This window comes from Bos javanicus, chromosome 3, assembly GCF_032452875.1.
Source record: "Bos javanicus breed banteng chromosome 3, ARS-OSU_banteng_1.0, whole genome shotgun sequence".
Classification (NCBI taxonomy): domain Eukaryota; kingdom Metazoa; phylum Chordata; class Mammalia; order Artiodactyla; family Bovidae; genus Bos; species Bos javanicus.
In genome coordinates this window covers 11,073,346-11,093,318 of record NC_083870.1, presented here as the reverse complement: position 1 = coordinate 11,093,318, position 19,973 = coordinate 11,073,346, and the positions used below count along the sequence as shown (strand labels likewise).

Below are 19,973 nucleotides of genomic sequence, written 5' to 3'. Positions count from 1 at the left end.
GCTTATATGTAGAATTGTATCCATTTTCATCCCTAGATTCTTTTATCCTATTTCCTCTATCAATATCTGTTGATAAGTATGGTCTTCAATTGAACTTTGTATGTATGCATACTGGGGTAACAATTCAAGTTTAGGGATAAATTAAGGGCAATCTTTTTATAGTATTTATAGTATTTTGGTTTTATATTATTTTACTTTTTGTATGTTCTGATTTACTGTAGTTTTTATATATACAGCTTTGATCATTTCTGGACTACCCAACAGATTCAGCTGGTCCTTTAGACACTTCAAATCAAATATATTAATTTTTTCTTGAAAGGAATGTGACATATGGTATTTCAAGGTATAAAAATAGCCTTTATGAATGTCCTTGGACAACACAAAGAGAACAAAAATAAAAGCAAGAGAAGTAGCTCAGAAAGCTCTGTGTCTTTAATTATATATATTATCTCTCTATTCATCATCTATCTACTTTTTATCATTTCAGAGTGTGTTTGAAATCACATTAAATCAAACAGTCTAATTCAATCAAATTGGTCAAATTCAACCAAAATAGTTAAAGTGAAGATTGATTCCACTTGGCCCCAGAAAAACAATATTAACAAAACTCTATGAATAATAATCATAGATAAATGTATGAGATTTCATTTCTAATATATCATTCTTTACTATAGCATTCTTTAAAACATCCAAAATAAATGCAAGTAATTAGTGGCAAATAATAGTAATAGCTAACACTTATTTTTGCACTCGCCCTATGTTATGAAACATTCTAATTACTTTCACAGAGTAATTCACTCAGTTTTTATAAAACTATATGAAGTTCTACCTTCAACATATATTACTTTTATACCCACTTCGTAGATGATGAAACTAAGATGCAGAGTGATTAATTAACAACCTGTTCAAGGTCTCAAAGCTAGTATGTGGTACTAGTGAAATATGGACCTCACCCTCTTCTCTAGATCTTATGTTTTTAACTGCTATATTTTATAACTTTCAGTTGTTACTAATGCCTATAACATTATAATAATAATATAATAATTTTAAAACATATTAAAAATAAAATTGATGTTCATAAACAATAAAATAAATGTTCAAGAAAGCAAATAACAATAAAATTAATGCTCAAATATATTTTGATGGTGTAAACATCATATTTCCTTTCTATTATTTATCTATCTGTTCAAGTCTATACAGGTAGTTATTGATATCTTAATTGAATACATATAAATGTAATAAACAGGTACATAGAAAGAAGAACTGGGATAAACAGAAAATATCAGTATGGAAATAAATTAGTATTATGTCAATTTTAGGATCTAGAACACTACAGTGACAATCAAATTAAGAGATTTTAATGATCAATCAATTCTTGGGATCTAGCATTAACTTGCAGATGCATAAAATACTTTCTGAAGGCAGAGAAGCTTCTTAATTGCAATCTTCATATCCTTGTTTCTCAAGCTGTAAATGATAGGATTGAAAAAGGGAGCAAGAACTGCAAACATCAGTGCAATGATTGTGTCCAAAATTGGTGGGAAAGTGGCAGAGAAACGCAGGTACATGAGGGATACACTGCCATAGAACATCAGAAAGACACCAAGATGAGATGCACAGGTAGAAAAGGCCTTCTGACGGCCTTCAGCAGAGGGAATTCTTAGGATCACAGTGATGATTCTGATATATGAGAGGGCAATTATCAAGACAGAGAAGATGATAGCAATAGCATGGATCACATCCTCAATCAAAATCATGGATGTGTCTGTACATGCCAAGCACAGCACAGGTTCAAAGTCACAGAAGATCTGGTGGATTTGGTTTGGCCCACAGAAGGGCAGTGTGGAAATCCATACAATCTCTGGGAGCAACAAAAGAAAACCAAAGATACAGGAGCCTATAGAGAGCTGAGTGCACAGCCGGGGCGTCATAATGGTTGGGTAGCGGAGAGGATTACAGATGGCAACATACCTGTCAATGGCCATGGTAGTCAACAAAATCCCCTCTGAATTGCCCAGTGAGTGGAAGAAGTACATCTGCAAGAGGCAACCAGTTATGGAGATGGTCCTCTTCTTACTGACAAGATTGGAGAGCATTTTGGGAATGGTGGCTGTGGTGTACCAGATCTCCAAAAATGAGAATATGCTGATGAAATTATACATAGGATTGTGCAGATGAGTATCCATCCTGACTGCAAAAAACACAATGAGATTCCCAATAATGATGAATATGTAGATGACTAACAAAGGAATAAAGAAGAGGAGGTTACCATCTTCAAGCTCGGGAAGTCCAGAAAAGAAAAATTCTGTCACCATAGACGTTTGGTTACTTCTCACCATGGTCTCAGCAGCCTTAATTGTCATACGTAAAAAGACGCAACTCCCTCCCTAGATGAAGTGTGAAGGATCAGGTCAATTACCTTACATGAGTACAAAGAACAACACTTGAGGTAAATGATTTACTTCTATCATTCTTTGATTCATTAAACAAGTATTCATTTAGTGCCTATTATGTGCCTCGGGCTTCCTGGGTGATGCAGTGTTAAGGAACCCTCCTGCCAATGCAGGAAATTCAAGAGAAGTGGATTTGATCCTGGGTTGAGAGGATCCCCTGGAGCAGGAAATGGCAACCCACTCCAGTATTCTTGCCTGGAGAATTCCATGAACAGAGGAGCCTGGTAGGCTACAGTTCATGGGGTCGCAAAGAGTTGGACGTGACTGAGCACACACACACGTGCCAAACACAACGGTAGGTTTATTGAGTTCAGTAGTGAAGAAAATAGTCTCTACTTTCATGAACCTTATATACTAATTAAGGAGACAGATAATAAGCAAATAAAGTATTAATAATGTCATGTTTATACGCCATATTAACTACAATAAAGTAGAATATTAGGGGTACTATTAATAATCACATTTTTATAAGAACTCACAAAATCACTATCAATCACATGCTAAATTCTCTAATGACTCTTGGCTATAGATTAGAAAAATCAAAACTTTTAGTTCGTACAATGATGTAATCATCATAAAGTTAAATTTTGCATTTTCTGGAACATCCCCAGTTTCCAATATTATGCTTCTTTATCAGGCCACAGAGCGGCTTTGAGTGTAGCTAGAGAAGAGAATAAGGCTTTCAGACACACATATCGATATAGAGATTTGGTAGAAAACTCCAGCAGCAGCAAAAGTAAATCTAGTAGAAATTGGCCACCAAAGAATGAAAGGACTGGTGAAAAATTCAGCACTAGAGCATTTTGTAAGTATGAAGGAGGCCCAGTAGGTGAACTGTGGACTCTTTCTTGGGAATCTGGTTCTTGAAATCTTTTTAACCAGACTCCTAAAACATCTATCTGTTAGAGATATTGAAAAGAAGAAGAGATTCTGAATGAATAACTGTCTCCCTATTCAGTTTTCTTAGCTGAATTACAAAAAAAAAAAAGGTGATTATATTAGAATTGGAACTTTAAGGTTAGTAGATTTGGAGAAAGCGGCTGAAATGCTTCAAGGAAAAAACTCAAAGATAATGACATACATTGCTTAGCTTTTGGATTTAGGGATTTAAGATGGATGTATAAGAATGTGAAGACAATAAGATATTGATAATTATGTGGAAATGGAGGCCTAGAAACTGATACTCCCATGAAATTCAAGAGAAATTATAACAGAAATAATAATGAGATAAAAGGTCATATTCTTAAAGACAGATATATTAGAGTTTAAAATATGTAAGGTAGAATAATTACTATATGTCGAAAGTCCTAGAATGGGAGAAAATCAATCATATAAATTCATAGTAAAAGTTTATGAGAAAAGTTGTTAACTGAGTCATTCCTGTAAACTTTAATGTCTTTGCATGGCACAACTAAGATTGAAGGTATTAAAGTATGTGCCAAAGAAAATAATTTTTAGGTAACAGCAATGTAAGGAAAAGGAGAATAGCAATAAAACATTTTCCGTGGAACTTTTCTCAGCCTAGAAACACAAGGGAAGTGGGAAGAGTTGGCAACTTTCATCTGAAAATGGTATTGTTTTTAGAAAAGAGATTCACTTCAGTTAAGCAAGAAGGTAAATAGACATTATAGACACAGAGAAGACTATTTGCCAAGGGAAAAATGCTGCTGGGTATTCATAGGAAAGAATAGGAAGGAATGGTATTAGTTGGGATTAGTAGGAACAAGGCTATATTAGGAAAGTCTTGGAGAAATCCACAAAAGAAGGAAAGAAACAAGATTGACTTCAAATTCACAGAAATGTTAGGCTATCCCAAAACCCAAAGGGAAAGAATCAGAAAGGAAAGAATTACACTTTTAAATAAAGGAAGTGGATTTAAGAGTTTAATGTACAGGAATAAAATAATAAGAGAGTGGAAGATCCATTTTGCTCTACCCTCCACCTCAAAAATACATGGACAGTGAAGAAACTGGCTCCTGATGAAAAACCTGTATGAGTTTTCGGATGTTTCCCGGCAGACTCTCCAGGGGATAGATGCCCTTTCCACTCCTAATTTGTGCACAGCCAGGTCATCACAGTCTCTGAAGGGAGTTGCAGTAAAAGACCCAGTCTCCCCTGGTCATTCATGCTTTTTGAACATTTACATTCACCCGGCATTTTCATTCCTAAGTCCCTTTAGCTGAAGCCTTGGACCAAAGTACCAAAGTCATCTGCAGGTATCTCTACCGAGGCCTCCTTATGGGAAGAGAAGGAAAAACCTTTGAGATACTTTTCTCCTCTCTGACTTAGCTCACTCTGTGACTTCCCCTCTATTTCAATGTCTATAAAATGTTACAGTCTTTTGCTCAGAGCCCCTTCAACACTGAAATGACCTCCAAGTCTGTGTTGATAACCCTGATGCTTGACTGATGCTCAGTTTTATAGGAGATATGAAACAGGGTTGGGATGGGGACAATTGGTCCTTTCTCCAGTCACACTTTCACGGTAAGTGATTCAAAGCTTCACTTTTACTCTCACTTGTTTCGGTTGTTGCTTTAACCCACCGTCTGGACACTTGGCAATTCAATGCTCTTAGATCAGCTGAACTCAGGAAGAGATTAAGGGAAGGAGCAAAGAAGAGTTACATGAGCTCCGTTTACAAATTAGTGGAGAAATGACTACTGCTAATTCCTTAGAACTGAGACATTTTCGACCTCTAAAGCAGTCACAGCTGCTGGCTTCTTGGGTTTCTAGCATCTCTATTTATTTCCTTTATTTATTTCCTCTAAGTGACTAGTAGTAATCCTTTCAATAGAAAGTGAAAGTGAAGTCGCTCAGTCATGTCCAACTCTTTGCGACCCCATGGACTGTAGCCCACTAGGCTTCTCTGTTCATGGGATTTTTCCAGGCAAGAGTACTGGAGTGGATTGCCATTTCCTTCTCCAGGGGATCTTCCTGACCCAGGGATCGAACCCAGGTCTCCCTCATTGTAGACAGACGCTTTACTGTCTGAGCCACCAGGGAAGTCAATAGAATCCAGGTGTTTATATTTTAGCAAAATCAATATTGTCCTCTACAGAGCTTCATATGAAATTTATCTATTGGAGACTGGGAGAAGAGAAATGAGCTGACCCAACTCCATTGGAGAAAGGAAGATATGCATTAAAAAACTGATCTGGAGTTAAAGACTAGTCAATTTGAGTCAATACTCTGGGATATGACTTTCAGTAATAGTCTACTGATCCTACCTAATCTCTCTTTATTCATGTTCTCATTTGGTTTATATTCATTTCATTGGGAACAGAAACCAGTATGTAAAATGACTTACTTTTGGACCAGAGTTAATTTAGAGAAACTCTGAAGGTGTGAAAACAGAGAAACATAATAATTAGGGAAAAGGTGTTAATTATTCAACCCATCATGCCTCAGATAAAACATAACATTATCACTGGTTTTAAATCTATTGCCTCCCATCTGATCCTAATTCCATTCATGCAATCTCAAATATGTCCCCAAATATTGGTATTTAAGTTAACAGAAGGACACTAGCTAAGTGTCCTTTCTTTCTGCTTGGGAAGAAATTGACTTTCTCATTAACATTGGGCCAATCTCATCTTGGACTGTGTGCATTTTCCTCTTACCTTTGGCAGAAACAAGGAGGTCCCTTCCCTTTCCTGCATTTAAGCAGTTCAAGTCCCTTCACTTCCTCAGGTAGGTCTGTTATATCTGTCTAAAATCTTCTTGGGGATATTTCTCTACCAAAATATTTCCCCTGATGCCTGAAGAAAAACAGCAGTTCTATTTCCCCATGGGTTAATTAGTAGAACCCTTCTCCTCTGGTCTTTTCTCATTAGTTCTCCTTTCTGTTAAGAACTCCAAGAGTCTTCTTCCTTAACTATGGTCACTTTTGATAGATATGCTCAGAATCAATACACATGCATACCATTATTCTGAAGAATTGCTTTCAACAGAATTGGGGTGTGTTTTTTTGTGGTGTGTTTTGTTGTTGTTTTGTTTTTAACTATTCTCTGAAAGGATAGTGGCCTTTCTCCAGGCCTGTTGAATTTCCCTGAGGAAGATACAATATCATTTGCAATAGCACTGTTAAAAGTAGCACACTATGCCATGATAAACTTGTTTACTTTGCTGAAGATACCCCTCTACTCAAGCTCTAAATATAGACCACTGCCTTTCAGTTTGAGCCCACACATACAGGATTAGTTCCAGTGGTTCCAGTGAAAATTTTAGCATAATGTGGGGATACCAATCATCTCTATGTGGCAAAGAAAATCACACAATCTTAACTCTTCCCTGTATCCGTGCCTTTTGCAAGCTAATTTGGCAGCTCTTTCTAATGTAGTGGTAAACAATCTGCTTGCCAGTGCGAGAGAGACAAGAGATTCAGGTTTGATTCTGAGTCATGAAGACCCCCTGGAGATAGAAATGGCTATCCACTCCAGGATTCTTGTCTGGAGAATTCCATGGAGAGAAGAGTCTGGTGGGCTACAGTCCACAGGGTCACAAAGAGTTGGACATGACTGAACATTCAGACACTTACTCACTCTACCAAGAAGTGAAATTTCTTTCCCCCCTCTAGGTATCCCTTTTGTTGGCTATGAGGGCTACTCCATTTCTTCTAAGGGATTTTTGCCCAGAGTAGTATATATGATGGTTATCTGAATTAAATTCTCCCAGTCCCATCCATTTTAGTTCTCTGATTCTTAAAATGTCAATATTCACTCTTGCCATCTCCCGTTTGGCCACATCAAATCAAACTTGATTCATGGACCTAACATTCCAGGTTTGTATGTAAAATTGTTCTTTACAGTATCAGACTTAACTTTGACCACCAGATACATCCACAACTGGTCATCATTTCCACTTTGACTCAGCCTCTTCACTCTTTCTGGAGCTATTTCTCAACTCTTTCCCAGTAGCATGTTGAACATCTACTGACCTGGGAGGCTTATATTTTGGCCTCTTCATATTGTTCATGGGGTTCTCAAGGCAAGAGTGCTGAAGTGGTTTGTCATTCCCTTCTCCAGTGGATCAAATTTTGTCAGAATTCTCCACCACGATCCAGCCATCTTGAGTGGCCCTGCACAGCATGGCTCATAGATTCACTGAGTTAGACAAGTTGTGATCCATGTGATCATTTTGGTTAGTTTCCTGTGATTGTGGTTTTCATTCTGTCTGCCGTCTTATAGATGAGGATAAGAGGCTTATGCAAGCTTCCTGATGGGAGACACTGGCTGTTGGGAAAACTGGGCCATGCTCTGGTGGACAGGGCCTGCTCAGTAAATCCAATTTTCTGCTGATGGGTAGGTATGTACTCCCACCCGTATTTTGGCCTGGGGCTACCCAGTCCTGGAGTCTGCAGTCTCTGTGGTAGGGCTATAGTCTCTATAAGGGCTTCCTCGTTAGCTCAAATGGAAAAGAATCTGCCTAAAATGTGGGAGACCTGGATTCGACCCCTGGGTCAGGAAGATCTCCTGGAGAAGGGCATTGCAACCCACTCCAGTATTCTTGTCGGGAAAATTCCATGAACAGAGAAGTCTGGCCAGCTACAGTCCATGAGATCATGGAGTCGGACATGACTGAGCAACTAACACTTTCACTTTCACAGTCTCTATGGTAGGGCTAATGGCAACCTTCTCCTAGAAGACTTATGCCAACATGCCACATCTCTCAAGACTGCTGCTGCCAGTGCCCCTGACCCTGCTGCAGCAGGCCACTGTCTACCTATGCCTCTGCCAGAGACTCCAAAACATTCACAGGCAAGTCTGGCTCAGTTTCTTGTGGGGTCACTGTTCCTTTCCCCTGGGTTCCTGGTGCACATAAGGTTTGGTTTGTGCCCTCCAAAGCCTCCATTTCCCCAGTCCTATAGAAGTTCTGTAATCAAATCCCACTGACCTCCAAAGTCAGATTCCCTGGGGATTCCCAGTCCCTTTAAGAGATCTCCAGGTTGGGAAGTCTGTCGTGGGACATAGATCCTTTGCAACAGTGTGAGAACTTCTTTTGGATAATTGTTCTTTAGTTTCTGGGTCACCCAGGTAGCAGCTTTATGGTAGGACTAATGGCAACCTCCTCCAAAATGACTTATACCTCACAGGACTGCTGCTGCCAGAGCCTGTGTCACCACAGCAGGCCACTGTTGATTCATGCCTCTGCAGGAGACCCTCAAACCCTCACAGGCAGATCTGGCACAGTCTTTTGTGGGGGTCACTATTTCTCTCCCTGGGTCGCAAAGAATCAGACACTCCTGAGCAACTGAACAATCCCCCTTTTAAACTGATTTGGCTGTAGGATGCAACAGAAGGATTTATGTGCCAGTTCTGAAATGAGTCTCTGGAAACCCATGTACTCAGCCTCTATATTAACACTCCAGCTAGCCATTATATGCACAATAGGGGCTAGCCTACTGCAAGATGAAAGACATGGGAGAGAGTATAATTGTCTTAGCCAGACAGAGCATTGCCCTAGTTCAGTCAGTTCCAACCAAACAGTTGCTGACTCTTAATGCATGAGGGAACCAGGACCAGAAGAACTAGCTATTTGACTCCAGTGAAAATTAACCCATAAATTAAGAGACAGAGAGATAGTTTCTGTTTCAAGCTCTAATTCTGGGGCAGACTGTTTTGTAACAGAAAAGCATTACTGTGTTCCCATAATTCATCTTTTCCGCCTCCACATTTGCTGTACTCCAACTTGTATCCATGGGTTTCCTAGGTGGCTCAGAGGTAAAGAATCAATTGCCAATGAGGGAGACACAGGGGACAGGAGTTTGATCTCTGGGTCAGGAAGATCCCCTGGAGAAGAAAATGGCAAGCCACTCCAGTATTCTTGCCTGGATAATCCCATGGACAGAGGAGTCTGGCAGGCTATAGCATATGGAGTTGCAGAGTTGAACACGACTAAGCGACTGAGCGTGCACACAATTTGCATTCATACAACAGCAGGGATGTTATTCCAAGAATCTAATATCTTACTTCAATGTCTTCAGTGTCTTCAGTTGGAACAAATTCCAGTATCTCATAATATGTACTGCAAGTTTGCATATTTTGCTACTAATCTTCATCTCATGACTCTTACTGAGTTCCATTTGCACATGCATTTGGTTCCTTTAAAATGGTTTTCTTAGAAACCCAGCTATTTCTAACCTCAAGATATTTGCACAGTTGTTTTATCTTATATGTTTTCCTGGCTGATTCCTTCTCAGTATTCAACTGTCAGTTTAAATGCTACTTCATCAAAAGAGCATTCTCTGTCACTACTTCTAAATAGATATATTAATTCTTTTGATGCATATTGCTAAATTGCTCTAGAAAAGATTATACTATTTTAACATCATGTCAGTACTGTCAGAGAGTGTATATTTATTTTCTTCATCATATTAAAATTGCCATCATTTTTAAAAATAGCACTTGTTTTTTTAATAAATTGCAACACTTTATTATAAATAAATTAGAAAACTATAAGCAAATACAAAGTTAAAATAGAAACAGCTTAGTAAATACTCATCCAAAGACAGCAAAAATTAAAGACCTAATTTCATCAATTTTTCAAACTTATCACAATCCGTTAGGAAGTGGTGAAATCAGTTCCAAAAATGATTTTAAAGAAATAGAATGGGGAAAGGAAGTAAAGAAAAGATGAGAGGTACCATATGGATTAAGCATAAGTATTCTTTTGTAAAAACACTGTTTTAGCTATAAATATGGATGTGAATATACATTTATGTAGATATATGTATCCTATATTATGGTTTAAAATATACTGTGACTCACCCTTAACTAAGTATTTTAATGATTCCACTTGCTCCTTATTACCTTATTTCTCTGTTTTCAGTAGTAGTAAAATTCCATGAAAGAGTTATCTGTAATTGAAATTTCCAATTTTTCTTTGATTCTTTTCTATCCAACTACTCAAGTCAGGCTTTTACTGTCACCATTTCATGCATACTTCTCTTATTTATTTAACAATGATCTCCAAGTACCTAAGTTCAAAGTCAACCTTCAGTCTTTACCTTATTTGACTATTTTGCAGAATTTAACAATCACTTCTTTCTTGATGTATTCTGTTCACTTGACTTGCAGAATGCTTTATCTTTGTTCTTCTATCTTATTGATCATGTCTTCTGAGTCAGGTTTTCACTAGCTTTTACTGCTGCCTAGATTATTCATTATTTTATCTCCTCATATTCCTATGAATCACAATTTTATTCAAATCTTTGTTCAAATGTAACCTTATAATGAGGTCCAATTATGGACACTTTATTTAAAATTATGATATCCCTGCTGCTGCTACTGCTGCTAAGTTACTTCAGTCATGTCTGACTCGGTATGACCCCACAGATGGCAACCCACCAGGCTCCCCCATCCCTGGGATTCTCCAGGCAAGAACACTGGAGTGGGTTGCCATTTCCTTCTCCCTACCCACACTAAATCCTATTATCTTGCAATAGTTTTATTTTTCTGTTTCATAGAGACTAGATGATTTTATTCTATTTTGGAATTTTTTTCTTATTTTTAGTATTTTTTTGATAACTTCCCTCATCATAGTGCAAGTTGCATAATGGCAGGGAACGTTTTTAGTCTTACCACAAGCACCTAAAACAGTGCTTGGCACAGTAGCCTTAGTAAACATTTGCTGTATGAATAACAAAATGGGTCATATTATTATTTCTTTAGTTGGTTAGTATCTTTTAAACTCAACAAGGTTTTAGAAATGTTTGATAGAATCAAAACTTATTATCTATATTTTGCACTAAGGAATTTGTATATATTTAGTATTTTATACAGTTGCATTATTTAAGATAATTGGATCTATTAGAATACTAAATCTACCTTGCAATTCTAATTTTAGATTTCTAATTGAGCAATTAATTTATACATTTAAAATTTTTTTATTTATTAACTTTTGGCTATGCTGGGTCTTCATTGCAGTGTGGGCTTTCTCTAGTTGCAGAGCACAGGGTCTGGGCATGTGGGCTTCAGTGGTTGTGGCATATGGGCTTGAGTTGCGGTTCCTAGGCCCTAGAACACAGGCTTGATAGTGGTGGTATACAGGCTTAGTTGCTCCACAGAATGTGGGATTCTCCCAGACCAGGGATCAAATCTGTGTCTCCTGCATTAACAAGCAGATTCTTTATCACTGATCCCCCAGGGAAGCCTTTTACTTTTTTAATAAATTTATAGTTTATAAAATGCACACATTAAACCAAGGTTTTACATTTTATTATTTAAAATTTAAATCCTACTATATTTGTCACAGCATTAAAACACTTAAAAGTATTTAGGATAAGCCATATTTATAACTTACTTTTTAGTTTTGGAGAGTTTTTTAAGATTATAAAGATTGTTTTTTAAAACCTGTGGAGTCTTTGTTTATTGAGTCAGAAAATCGAGTACTTAAAAGCAAAATAGTATACATCATGTGCTGTGCTGTGCTTAGTCACGTCCGACTCTTTGTGACCTCATGGACTAAATAGCCCACCAGGCTCCTCTGTCCATGGAGATTCTCCAGGGAAGAGTATTAGAGTGGGTTGCGATGCCCTCCTCCAGGGGATCTTCCCAACTCTGGGATTGGATCCAGGTTTCCCGCATTTCAGGTGGACTCTTTACTGCCTGAGCCACCAGGGAAGCCCAAGAATTCTGGAGGGGGTAACCTATCCATTCTCCAGGGGAACTCCCTGACCTAGGAATCAAACTCCCTGACCCAGGGGTCTCCTGCTTGCAGGCGAATTTTTTACCAGCTGAATTACCAGAGAAGCCCAGTGTATACCATATTTAAATGTAATTTAAAATGATTTAATTGCCAAGTTTATAAACCAGACCAAATACTTGTCAAACACCTTTAATAGTGAATAATAAAATCTGTTAGATTTATAAATGGAATACTAAGCTTTTAAACCAGGAGTTCAAAGGTCTAAAGGCTAGGTTTCTAAACAGTAACCTCAAATAAGTTCATTTTAATTTTACAACCAAGAAAAGTCTATATACTTTTCTTTACTCCCAAAAATTTTCTAATGGGTATCAAAAAGCTCACATTAATGTAAGAGATAATTTGCATTTACTGGAGAGAGAGGGGATATAGGATAGCACTGGCTCCGTGAGGCATGAGAGGAAACGGGGCCTGGAGCTGATCCAGAGTTGAGAGCTAGCACTGTCTTCCACCTTAACACTTAACCCAAGTGCATTTAAGAATTTATCTCCCTGATCGAAGCTGACTGAACTTTATTTTGATGTTCCATACTACTGATATTTCTATTTTCTGGCACCTCTCTTCTTCTCACACCTGTGGTTGTCTTCCTTCTATTTGTGATACCACTGAGACGATTGGTTTGCTTTCAACAGGAGCTGAAAAAAAAATTTTTTTAGAGACAATTTACCCCTAAAATCACTAGAGCACTTTTGTAGGAGGAAGGCATGGACTCATCCCAGAAGATAAAATGTATGTCAGTTCCAGTTAGAATGGCAATCATCAAAAAATTCACAAATAATAAATGTTGGAGAAGGTGTGGAGAAAAAGGAACCTTCCTGCACTGTTGGTGGGAATATAACTTGATACAGCCACTATGAAGACAGTATGGAGATTACTCAAAAAACTGTGAGTGGAAGTACCACATGACCCAGCAATCCCACTACTTGGCATATATATTGAAGAAACCAAAATCGAAAAAGGCACAAGTACACCAGTGTTCATTGCAGCACTATTTACAATAGCGAGGACACAGGAAGCAACCTAGATGTCCAACATCAGATAAATGGATAAAGGAACAGTGGTACATATATTCACTGGAATATTACTCAGCCATTGAAAGGAACACATTTTTTGAGTCAGTCCTAATGAGGTGAATGAACCTAGAGCCTATTATACAGAGTGAAGTAAGTCAGAAAGAGAAAAACAAATATTGTGTATTAATGCATATATATAGAATCTAGAAAGGGGGTACCAGTGAACCTAATTACAGGTCAATAATGGAGGAACATACATAGAAAACAGACTTATGGACATGGGTGGCGGAGAGGAAAGAGAGGATGGGGTGAATGGAGAGAGTAACATGGAAGCATATACACTACCATGTGTAAAATAGATAACCAATGGAAATTTGTTATATGACACAGGGAACTCAAACTGGGGCTCTTATAACAACCAAGAGGGGTGGGAAGGTATGGGAGAGAGGTCAAAGAGGGAGGGGATGCATGTATACTTATGGCTGACTCATGTTGATCTAGACAGAGGTCAATGCAATATTGTGAAGCAGTTTTCCTTCAATTAAAAATAAATAAGTTTGAGGTAGGGAAGGAAAAAAAGTGTGTGTGGATTTTTTTTGTTTGTTTGTTTTTAATGCTGAGTATAAGTTCCAAGGCAGAAAATAAGAAAGAGAGAAACATTCCAGAGCAGAAAGGCAATAAGAAGAGGGACACTGAGGTGTGATACCGGCCCAGCATTTTATTATAACATAACATAGAACATTATTTATATAGTCATAGTGATTTTTTTAGATTAGCACATCAGATATAATTATATATATTTACATAATTTATGGGAGTTTTTTGATCCAAAGCCTATATATTTTGTCTATTTAACCTTCAAGCTTTCAAGAGTACTTGGTCAAGAATTTTCTGAACAATGTAAAACAAAACCCAAAAAAGTTAATAAAAACAGCAGGACACAAACATCCCAAGGTCAAAGACTATATGGACTGCACAATCATTGTTATCTATCATTAGACAACCTATGGAGGGATAAATGTCTCTTAGATGAATGTTAGGAAGCCAGGTTTCTTCTTCTGCCTTAAACTACTTCACTGCTGCATATCTTGTTAATCTTCTATAAATAAATTAATAATAATAATGATATAGGAGTACTGTGAATATAAAACGGAAGAGTAGGTAAGGGAAAATTTTTGATTTGCAAGAAATAAATATGATTATTATTTAGTTCAGTATCTCCATTGATTTGGTGTTATAAAGTGTACAAAATACTCCATAATAATCTATAAATGTTATAAAGATAGGTAGATCACCACCAAATTCCTTTATCAGTTTAAGCAATAGTTCTTACATTAGAAAAGTGGAAATCATACCCAAACTACTACATAAAGATAAATTATGCCCAGTAGTTTTAAAAACTGATTTGTTAGCATTTTAAACTTATGAATATAGATGCTTGAACAGATAGAGTGAATTCTCATTGGCTTCTGGAGACATTGAACGTTTTTTGAGAACAGAGGACTTTCTTTTTATGTTTTTTTTGTTTTCTTTTGTTTTTAAGATTTACTTATTTGTTTGCTTATTTTTTGGCTATGGTAGGTCTTAGTTGCTGCACAGGGATTTCTCTAGTTGCAGCGGGGCGCTACTCTTGCAGCGTGTGGGCTTCTCATTGTGGTGGTTTCTCTTGTTGCGGAGCACAGGTTCTAGGGCTTGCACGCTTCAGTGGTCGTGGCTCACAGGCTCCAGAGCGCCGTCTCAGTAGTTGTGGTACACAGGCTTAGTTGCTCCATGGCATGTGGGATTTCCCTGGACCAGGGATTGAATTGGTGTCCCTTGCATTGCAAGGTGGATTCTTAACCATTGGACCACCAGTGAAGCCCCAAGAACAGAGGATTTTCTTGATGGCATCTTTCATGTCTTTGTTTCTCAGACTGTAGATTATCGGGTTGAAAAGTGGGGCAAGGACAGCAAACATTAGTGCAATGGCCTTGTCCAGTAGTGGTGAGAAAGTGACAGAGAAACGCAGGTACATGAGTGTCACACTGCCAAAAAACAGGAGGAAAATAGTGATGTGGGCTGCACAAGTGGAGAATGCCTTCTGACGGCTCTTACCTGAGGGAATCCTCAGGATCACAACAATGATTCTTAAATAGGAAAGGGTGATGATACAAACAGAAGTCAGGATGGAAATAGCATGAATCACATCTTCAATCAGAATCATAGATGTGTCTGCACAGGCTAAGCGTAATACAGGTTCAAAGTCACAGAAGAGTTGATGGATTTGGTTGGGACCACAGAAGGGAAGAGTAGAAATCCACACAATCTCAGGCAGTAGCATAAGGAAGCCAAAGATGCTAGAACCAGCAGAGAGTTGGATGCATAGTCGAGGGGTCATAATGGTTGCATAGCGGAGGGGGTGGCAAATGGCAATGTACCTATCAATGGCCATCACTGTGAGGACTAGGGCTTCTGTGACCCCAAGTGAGTGAAAAAAATACATTTGCAGGAGGCAGCCAGTGAAAGAAATAGTCTTCTCTTTACTGACAAGGTTGGAGAGCATCTTGGGGATGGTCACTGTGGTGTACCAAATCTCCAGGAAGGAGAAGATGCTGACGAAATTGTACATGGGATTGTGGAGACGTGCATCCAGCTGGACAGCAAAGAAGATCATGAAATTTCCAACAATAATGAACACGTAAATTAAGAACAAAGGAATGAAGAATAAGAGACTGCCCTTCTCAAACTGAGGGAAATCAGAGAAATAAAATTCAGTCACCATTGTCTGATTCTCCTGATCCATATTTTCAGGTGTTTCACTTGTTGGCTAGTGAAATCAAATATAAACAGTCAGAACTCTACCTAATTTAAATAACCAATATAAACTTTCTTTTTAAGCAGCTCATCAGCCTTGAAATGAGGTTGATTAAATTAAAGAAAATATTTATGTGCATTGCTTTGCAAATTATAAAGTGAGTATGTCTAACTTGCAAATACATTTTTAGTAATTATAACACATTGTATTATCAACTATCCTGAGAACTAAGCAAACAGTTTTGCTATTTGGACATTTAAATTGGTACAAACTCTCCTGAATGGCAATTTGGCAATCTTTTTTAAGAGTTTTGAGACTTTTTAGAGACTTCATTTCACCATATAGCCCAAGAAAATAATTTTAAATATTAAAACAAATACAAGGATATTCACTGGAATATTTATTATAATAGCAAATTAGAAACACCTTAAATAGGTAGACATTTTTATTTTTGATATTAAATATTGGAGACACAAAATGAGTTGTGACAAAATGATCCCCTTTGTGGATAAAAGTAAAAACTATTTTTAAATGGGTATCTTAAAAATAAAGTGCGGGTACTGTCTTCCCTTGCTGGCTTCATAGTTAGAAAAATAGAGTAAAGAGAACTAAATATCATACTGAATTCAATTTACTTTAAAACACAACAGCTTAGACCCATGCAATATACCTTTGTGTGCAAATTAATCTTAATCTAGGTTAGTTAATGGTCAGTGGTAAAGAGCATTAGCTAATAGTTGAAATATACTAATCGAGAAATCACACTCTAGGAGTGGTTTGATGACATTTCAAAAGCTTTGATTAGCAGTCCATAGCCAGAGGCAGATAGTTCTAAGTATCCAGAATGGCATCTTCACCATGTGTGCTTAGATGCTCAGTTGTCTGACTCTTTGCAACCTTTTGGATTGGAGCCCACCAGGCTACTCTAGGGGCTTCCCTGGCGATCAGACGGTAAAGAATCTGTCCACAATGCAGGATACCCGCGTTCAATCCCTAGGTAGGGAAGATCCCCTGCAGAAGGGACTGACAACCCACTCTAATATTCTTGCCTGGAAAATTCCATGGACAGAGGAACCTGGCAGGCTACAGTCCATGGGGTTGTGACTAACACTTAGACTTTCAGGCCACTCTGTCCATGGGATTTTTCAGGCAAGAATATTGCAATGGGTTGCCATTTTCCTTCTTCAAGGGATTTTCCTGACCCAGGGACCAAATCTGCAGGTGGATTAATTAACTGTTGAGCCTTCAGGAAAGTGGATTCATTAATTAGCATAGGGCAGGTTTTCTCAACTTCAGCACTACTAACATTGTGTATCAGATAATTTTTTGCTAGGGATGAGGAAGAGAAAGGTTTTCCATGCATTGTAGAACATTTGGTATCAGTTCTAGCTTCTACTAGAAATCAATAGCCCAGACCTTTTCCTCAGTCATGATAAACAAAATGTCTCTAGAAATTGCTAAATATTTCTGCAGGGGAACAGTGGGAGTAAATATTGCCCCAGCCGAAAATCATCAGCATAGGGAACTTTAGGTTTCTTTTTTTAGTTAAAAACCAGGTGACCAAGATATGTGGCCTGGCTAGAAATAAACCTAAACCATTTCTTGAAGTAGCATTAGAATAAGAGCTTGTCATGCTGTCTATACAGTGTGGAAGGGTGGAATAGACCCATGTTTCATTCATTTCTGTGCTCCTCCCTTAGCAGAGGATCTAGCACATGATTTCACCATGTTAGTTTTTCCTCCAGTGAGAATATGGTTACATTTTGTTTTTGATAGAACCTTTCACTCTTTCTAATCAGAGAGACTAAGGAATAGAGTTGGAACTTCCTTGGGCTTCCAAAACCGGGTTTGATATTGGCTTTTGTACCTGCTTGTTAGTAAATATTTGTGTGCCTGGCAAAATTCTGAGACTTGCCTTCAATGAACTAGCTGATAATTTAGCTCTTGTACATGGGATGTGTATAATTTTGTGATGTGACAGGAGTGATAAATAACACTATGATGTTAATCAGACCGCAATGTATAAATGCATCAAATAAACACATACACCTTAAATTTATATAGTGTTATATGTCAATTATATCTCAATTATTAAAAATTTAAATAAATAAATAAGTCAGCAGAGGTAAAGAGTCATAATTCTAGTGGCCCAGACAAAAATGATCTCTCAAGGGCTAATGTCCCAGAAAAAATTTAATAGATTATCTTATGACCATCTCTAGTCCTATAGCACACATTATCCAAAATCCCTCATTTCTGAACTATTTACTATCTTTCCCCCTACCTCACATGCCTACAAAATGTCAACAGATCTTCTACAAGTCTTAATTTAAAACCAACAGAAAAATAATCTGGTTCTCTGTGCCTCTTCCCCTACGTAAGGCACTCACCCATATGCCAAAGTACAGAGCCCACCCTTCATCCCATACCTACCTCTTCCAGAAACTCAGAGGGCTCCCTCCTATTTCCCAAATGTCTTCATTTTTACTGTTCTGCAGTCCAGCGAATCAGAAGGTTCTAGCCATAATCACAAATCTAGGTTCTCAGGGACTAGTTAGTAGGGTAGGGAATGGCTTGCTTCTGTAGGGTTCTCCCTCAGTGCCTGGAGGAAATCAACTCCACTTCCCATGTGGTTAATTAGGAAAACATTTGCTGCCATGCTCCCTTTCAGGGAGGTGCCATACCTATGGGAAGTTAGGGTTAGGGTCTTTGAATCAGGCTAGAAATCAGAAGGAAAGAGATACTTCGTTTCTTTTTTGAACAAACTGTGAAAGAATTGTTTGTATAAAAAGTGTCTGCTGAGACAGAGGAAGGTTAAGGAACAAGAGGAGCTAAGCTAACAAAATGTGGTTCAAAGGCAGAAGGATTTTCTTCACTCTTCATTGAAACAGATTCAGAGCAGTTCGGTGATAGCATAGCACAATTTTGAAGTATATTCTAGAAAATTCTTTCAGCAGCTGTGCAGCACACCTTAGCAGAACTTCTGCAGAAGGATCTAGGGTATTAAAGGACCATTAGCAGTTGTGGTGGGAAGGAGGGGTTCACGTGCATGAGATTTCACTGACTTCAATGGTTCCAGAGGCAGATGGCCCCAAAAGCTGGGGTCAGGATTTAACATTCCTTGACTGCAAGATAAAACTTACTATTAAACTATTTGACCCAGTTTCCTACCACTTGCTCTAGTTATTATCTCTTTGATGTTCAGTATCTTTAGTGTCTTTTTAACTACTGACTCTTCTCCCTCTCTTCCAAGCATGAACATTTTACTACTGTATCATAGTATGGACGGGGTAGCCTCGTGGGCTGCAGTCCATGGGGTTGCTAAGAGTCGGACACGACTGAGCGACGTGACTGTCACTTTTCACTTTCATGCGTTGGAGAAGGAAATGGCAACCCACTCCAGTGTTCTTGCCTGGAGAATCCCAGGGACGGGGGAGCCTGGTGGGCTGCCGTCTATGGGGTCGCACAGAGTCGGACACGACTAAAGCGACTCAGCAGCAGCAGCATAGTGTCTAAGAAACTATATATCTACTATAACTTAAAGAAGGATATCCTTGATTACATTACCTGCTCTAGTTCTCCCATCTGTTCATTATCAAATGTCTCAAACATCATCTGTATTGGTTGGTTCATTTGTATTAATTTTATTCATTCATCTTCCAAGACTATGCAGAAGCCATATGGCTAAAATTATATTAACTCCTCATTTGCCAATGATCCTCTAACCACAAAATTTTATTGCCATTTTTCCAGTTTTTATTTTCCCTGACAAATATTCACTCAGCAAATATACCCAAGGTGGTTTTAAGACATTGGTGGGCTTCCCTGGTGGTTCAGAATCTGCTTTCAATGTGGGAGACCTGAGTTTGATCCTTGGGTCTGGAGGATTCCCCTGGAGGAGGAAATGGCTCCCCATTCCAGTATTCTTACCTGGAGATTCCATGGACAGAGGAGCCTGGAGGGCTACAGTCCATGGGGTCAGAGAGAGTTTGACATGATTGAGCGACTAAC

General features: G+C 38.2%; 2 protein-coding genes across 2 annotated transcripts; both read right to left on the bottom strand.

The window, feature by feature from the left end:
- Positions 1 to 1,388: 1,388 nt before the first annotated feature.
- LOC133245263 (olfactory receptor 6K3-like) lies at positions 1,389 to 2,410 on the bottom strand. Its single transcript, XM_061413201.1, has one exon. The coding sequence runs from the start codon at positions 2,361 to 2,363 to the stop codon at positions 1,389 to 1,391; it is 975 nt and encodes a 324-aa protein (XP_061269185.1). The 5' UTR covers positions 2,364 to 2,410.
- A 10,312-nt stretch (positions 2,411 to 12,722) lies between these two features.
- LOC133245071 (olfactory receptor 6K3-like) lies at positions 12,723 to 15,950 on the bottom strand. The gene is made up of 2 exons (XM_061412980.1): positions 15,020 to 15,950; positions 12,723 to 12,790 (listed from the first exon to the last, which is right to left on the bottom strand). The coding sequence occupies exons 1-2, from the start codon at positions 15,948 to 15,950 to the stop codon at positions 12,723 to 12,725; spliced, it is 999 nt and encodes a 332-aa protein (XP_061268964.1).
- Positions 15,951 to 19,973: the final 4,023 nt, after the last annotated feature.

What these genes read in the sequence shown, in the direction of transcription:
- LOC133245263 (XM_061413201.1), bottom strand. Translation starts at nt 2,363, where the DNA reads ATGACAATTAAGGCTGCTGAGACCATGGTGAGAAGTAACCAAACGTCT.
- LOC133245071 (XM_061412980.1), bottom strand. Translation starts at nt 15,950, where the DNA reads ATGGATCAGGAGAATCAGACAATGGTGACTGAATTTTATTTCTCTGAT. An exon ending in CTGTTCTTGGGGCTTCACTG is followed by an intron (nt 12,791 to 15,019) that starts GTGGTCCAATGG and finishes TTTTTTTTTCAG; the next exon opens with CTCCTGTTGAAAGCAAACCA.